Source organism: Babylonia areolata, chromosome 28 (assembly GCF_041734735.1).
Source record: "Babylonia areolata isolate BAREFJ2019XMU chromosome 28, ASM4173473v1, whole genome shotgun sequence".
In the NCBI taxonomy this organism is placed as follows: Eukaryota; Metazoa; Mollusca; class Gastropoda; order Neogastropoda; family Buccinidae; genus Babylonia; species Babylonia areolata.
Window position 1 is genome coordinate 16,409,986 of NC_134903.1, and position 5,000 is coordinate 16,414,985.

Here is a 5,000-nt window from a genome sequence, read left to right on the forward strand (position 1 = left end):
TCAACCAATAACGAATGCATCTAATGGCAGAGTTAATATAAATTGGGTACCTATCAGTCTCTCCATACACTAAGTCATTAGGTGTTCTCATATATATATATATATATATATAGAGAGAGAGAGAGAGAGAGAGAGAGATGTGTGTGTGTCTGTGTCACTGTCTGTTTGCATGTGTGTATCTGTGCGTATGTCAGCGTGCATGTGTGTTTGTGTGTGTGTGTGTGTGTGTGTGTGTGTCCGTGCGTATGTGTCTACTGTGTGTGAAGGTATGTACGTGCATGTGCGCGCGCGTGTGTGCGTGGGTGTGTGTATGCGTGCGTGCGTGCGCACATGAAAGAGATAGGGAGAGAGAGGGGGAGAGAGACAGAGAGAGTGAGAAAGAGAGAGAGGGGAGAGAGAGAGAGAACGAACAAACGAACGTCGGAGAGAGAGAGAGAGAGAGAGAGGAGGAGGAGGAGGAGAGGGAGAGAGAGAGGGGGGGGATAGAGAGACAGAGAGAGAGAAAGAGGGAGAGAGACAGACAGACAGACAGACAGAGACAGAAACAGACACTTTTCTTTCCAATACAACTGCGCATCATATCCAGTCTGAACTTCGCTTCCTGCAGGTGCCAGTTGCATTGCTTGGTTCTAACTTTCTGACAAGTTACACGTGACTAAAATGCCTACGTTTGACCGAACTACGCCATTGGGTCAGTTCCATACGACAACACTTGTCAGTAGCGGGTTACGACCATAATAGCCTCTTCCGTCCGAGCAATGCACTTGGCACCTGCAGTGGACACTTTTATGGGGTGGATTGGTAACTGACAAGACAAGAAGATGATATGTTGCTGACTGGTTGAGAGAGGGGGAGAGAGAGACAGCGATAGAGACTGAGGGCGGTGGGGTGGTGGGGTCAGGGGCGGGGGAGGGGTGAAGAGAGAGGAATGGGGAGGGAGAGGCATGGAGACGGAGAACGAGAGAGAGAGAGAAGAGAGAGAGAGACAGACAGACAGACAGACGGAGACAGATATAGAGAGAACGAGACGGAGAGAGACATTGGGAGAGAAAGAGAAAAGGGCAGAAAACACAACGAATGCACAGAGAGAGACAGACAGAGACAGACAGACAGACAGACAAACAAACTGTCAGACAGACAGATATATGAAATAGTATAGAGACAGACAGTGACAAAAGAGAGAAGGGATAGTGAGACAGAGAAGGAAGAGGGCGATAAAGAGAGAGAGAGTACACACACACACACACACACACACACACACACACACACACACACACTAACACACACACACACACACACACACACACACACACACTAACACACACACACACACACACACTAACTCACACACACACACACACACACACACACTAACTCACACACACACACACACACACACACACACACACACACACACACACACACACACTAACACACACACTAACACACACACACACACACACTAACTCACACACACACACACACACACACACACACACACACACACACACACACACTAACACACACACACACACACACACTAACTCACACACACACACACACACACACACACACACACACACACACACACTAACACACACACACACACACACACACACACTAACTCACACACACACACACACACACACACACACACACACACACACACACTAACTCACACACACACACACACACACACACACACACACACACTAACTCACACACACACACACACACACACACACACACACACACACACACACTAACACACACACACACACACACACACACACACACACACACACACACACACACACACACACACTCAAACCAGTCTTCCCTCAACCTATGCTCTACCTCTCCCCTCCTTCCCCCCACACCCCTTCCCTCCCTCCCTCCCTCCCTCCCTCCCTCCCTCAACCAAAACCGGATCTAATTGCTGCCGATCATCTTTTGACACGTTTGTCGACCATAGTATATTGAGACAACAAGACGTTCAGGCCTCTCACACATTGTGTCTTCTCTGTTAACAAAGTCTTAATATTAAACAACAGTGGGTGAGAATTCTTCTTCTTCTTCTTCTTCTTCTTCTTCGTTCGTGGGCTGCAACTCCCACGTTCGCTCTTATGCACACGAGTGGGCTTATACGTGTGTGACGAAAATCCAGTCGGATGGACAAAGATGAATTGTATTGAATTGTGCTGTGTTGTGCTGTGCTGTTGTGTTGTGTTGTGTTGTGTTGTGTTGTGTTGTGTTGTGTTGTGCTGTGTTGTGTTGTGTTATAATGTATTGTGTTGTGTTGTAATGTATTGTGCTGTGCTGTGTTGTGTTGTGCTGTGTTGTGCCGTGCTGTGCTGAGTTGTGTTGTGTTGTGTTGTATTGTGTTGTGTTGCAATATATTGTGTTGTGTTGTGCTGTGTTGTGTTTTATTTTGTTGCAATGATTTTGTTTCAAGTTGTATTGTGTTGTGTTGTGCTGCATTGAGTTGTATTGTTTTGCATTGGTGTCAACAGAAGAAGAAAAACAATGAAAAAAATAAATAAATAAATAAATAAATAAAACACACACACACACACACACACAGACACACACACACACACACACACACACACACACACACACAACAGTCAGAAAATCTGGCGCTAAAAATTATCTACATATCTTAGCAAGACAGACTGAGAGAGAGAAAGAGGGGTAGTCGTATATGTGCATGCTCTCCCTCCCTTCCTCCCTCTGAATTGAAACAACATAATCTAATAAATAGATTTGCAACACTTTGGCACTTTGTCATTAGCTTAAAGTACATGTGACAGGGGGAAGGGGGGGTTAGGGGGGGCAGGGGGGGTTAGGGGGGGGAGTGGGTCTCCAAGGTTTGGACAGTACACAGAAAACAAAAGTACATGTAAATCATATAATAAATATTTACGCACGTAACATCGACACACATCATATCAATACAAACACATACCAAAGAACATATAGATCATGAAACAATCATTTCATGCCTGAACATCAAAACCTATACATCATATAATCACAATATCGAGATTGATCATCTAAATGTAGCCCTTCCTTTTTATCTATGCTTTTTTCTTCATAAAACCTTTTTTTTTGGGGGGGGGGGATTAATGAGTATTTGGACCGATGATGGACGTTTTCCGTACATGTATTGCCTCAGATGGAAAGACAGAGAAAGAAAGAGACAGACAGACAGACAGACAAACAGTTACACAAACACTGACAGACAGAGACAGGTAGGCAAACACACGCGCACAGAGACAAAGATAGCTGAACAAACAGACAGAGATACTGTAAAAATCTAAACGAATAAAGTAGATCTTTTTAAAGGAGACGAAACAGAAATAATATTCTCCTCCGCCAAACAACAACAACAACAAAACTAACCTTCAACTCCACGCACAACTCACTTTGTCCTAGAAGACGCCTTGCACTTTGATTGGCTGACAATATCCTCCACCAACTGCCCCCCAGCCTCCCCCCAAAAAATAACAACAACAACAACAAACCAAAAAAAACCAACAAAACAACAACAACAACAACAACAAAAAACCCTTCACGCGCCACTCACCTTCACCTTGTAAACGCCTAGCACTTTGATTGGCTGAGAATACTCCACACCGCAATAACCCCCCCCCCCCCCCCCCCGCCCCCCTAAAAAAAGAACGGAAAAAAAAAGAAAAACAACAACAACAAAAAAACTAAAAAAGAACCCAACCCACTACAACTCAACGCCACCCACTCACCTTGACCTTGAAGACGCCTAGCACTTTGATTGGCTGAAACGCCTGAGGAGGCGGGGAAGCAGCGTCACCACGTGACGGTGACTGTGACTGTGACTGCGCTTGCTGGCTGCTGTTGCTCCTATCCTCCTTCTTCTCCTCTTCCTTCGGAGCGAGGTGCACGTGCTTCACCTCCACCTCTGTCTCGCACACCGGGTCACAGTGACACAGAGAGAGGTCCTCCGGGATGTTGCTGATCTCGTAAAGGAGCTCCACGGACGGCTGCCTGGAGAGACACCTCCTCTTCACCTCCGTGGGGAAGCTTTCCTCCCCCTGCTGCACAGACTGTGGTAGGGACTTGGTCGGGGACAATGACAGCTGCAGCTCTGCGTCGGAAGGTCTTTTCGCTTTCTGCTGCTTTTTCTCCACGGTTTTCGTTGTTGTTGTTGTTGTTGTTGTGAGTTGAGATTCTGGTTGTTTCTGGTGACCATTCTTTGGTGGTAGGGAAGAATCACCATCATCATCATCATCAGCAGCAGCAGCAGCAGCAGCAGCGGAGTTTTAGATGATTTGTGAGCACCTTTTCCCGTCAGCGGGTGTTTAGAGTCAGCGGGTTGTTGTTGTGGAGGAGAATTTTCTCCTGAGACAGCAGCGGGTTCATCAGAGGGTTCTCGAGAACTCGCAGTCGATCGCGAGGGTTCACCGTGGGCAGAAAGCTCAGGGAGGAGGGGCGACGGGCTGTTCTTCATGACAGCGACAGTCGCAGCAGCTGGAAATCCGGGAGAAGACCTGGAAGACTTCTCCGGGATGCGAGAGGAATTCCGAGGTAAAGAAGACGAAGAATAACCAGAAGATGATGAAAGCGAGTCGTGAGGTTCCAGCTTGGAGTAGATATCCGGCATGCTGGTGGAGAGGGGGTGATGGGGGTGGTGGGGGAGGAGGGGGAGGTCCAGGGACGAGGAGGGGTGGGGGGTGTCCTGTGACGACACAGAGAGGTCCAGCATGCTATGGATCTCGCTCAGCTTGGCCTGGTCCGCTTCCGACGACCTCATGGCGCGCATGTGGGGGAGGGGGAGGGAGGAGGAGGTTAGGCTGGGAGAGCTGACGCTGTGGGACAGCTGACCGCTCTGTCCCGGACGCCAAGAGAGACCCCCCACCACCCCTTCACTTTCACCACCACTACCACCACCAACCAGAGGATCCGTTTCGCTGGCAATGGGAGACTCAAGGTCACTCGGAGATGAAGACCATCCTCCTCCT

The 5,000-nt window shown here is 47.9% G+C and overlaps 1 protein-coding gene across 1 annotated transcript in view; it reads right to left on the minus strand.

The window, feature by feature from the left end:
* LOC143301996 (uncharacterized) overlaps window positions 1–4,642 on the minus strand; it is a 36,208-nt gene extending 31,566 nt beyond the window's left edge. The window contains exons 1-2 of the mRNA XM_076616480.1: window positions 4,444–4,642; window positions 3,765–4,210 (exon numbers count right to left, since the gene is read on the minus strand). Coding sequence (XP_076472595.1) covers window positions 3,765–4,210; window positions 4,444–4,642 — 645 coding nt within the window. The remainder of the gene's footprint in view (window positions 1–3,764; window positions 4,211–4,443) is intronic.
* Between the last annotated feature and the right edge of the window lie 358 nt (window positions 4,643–5,000).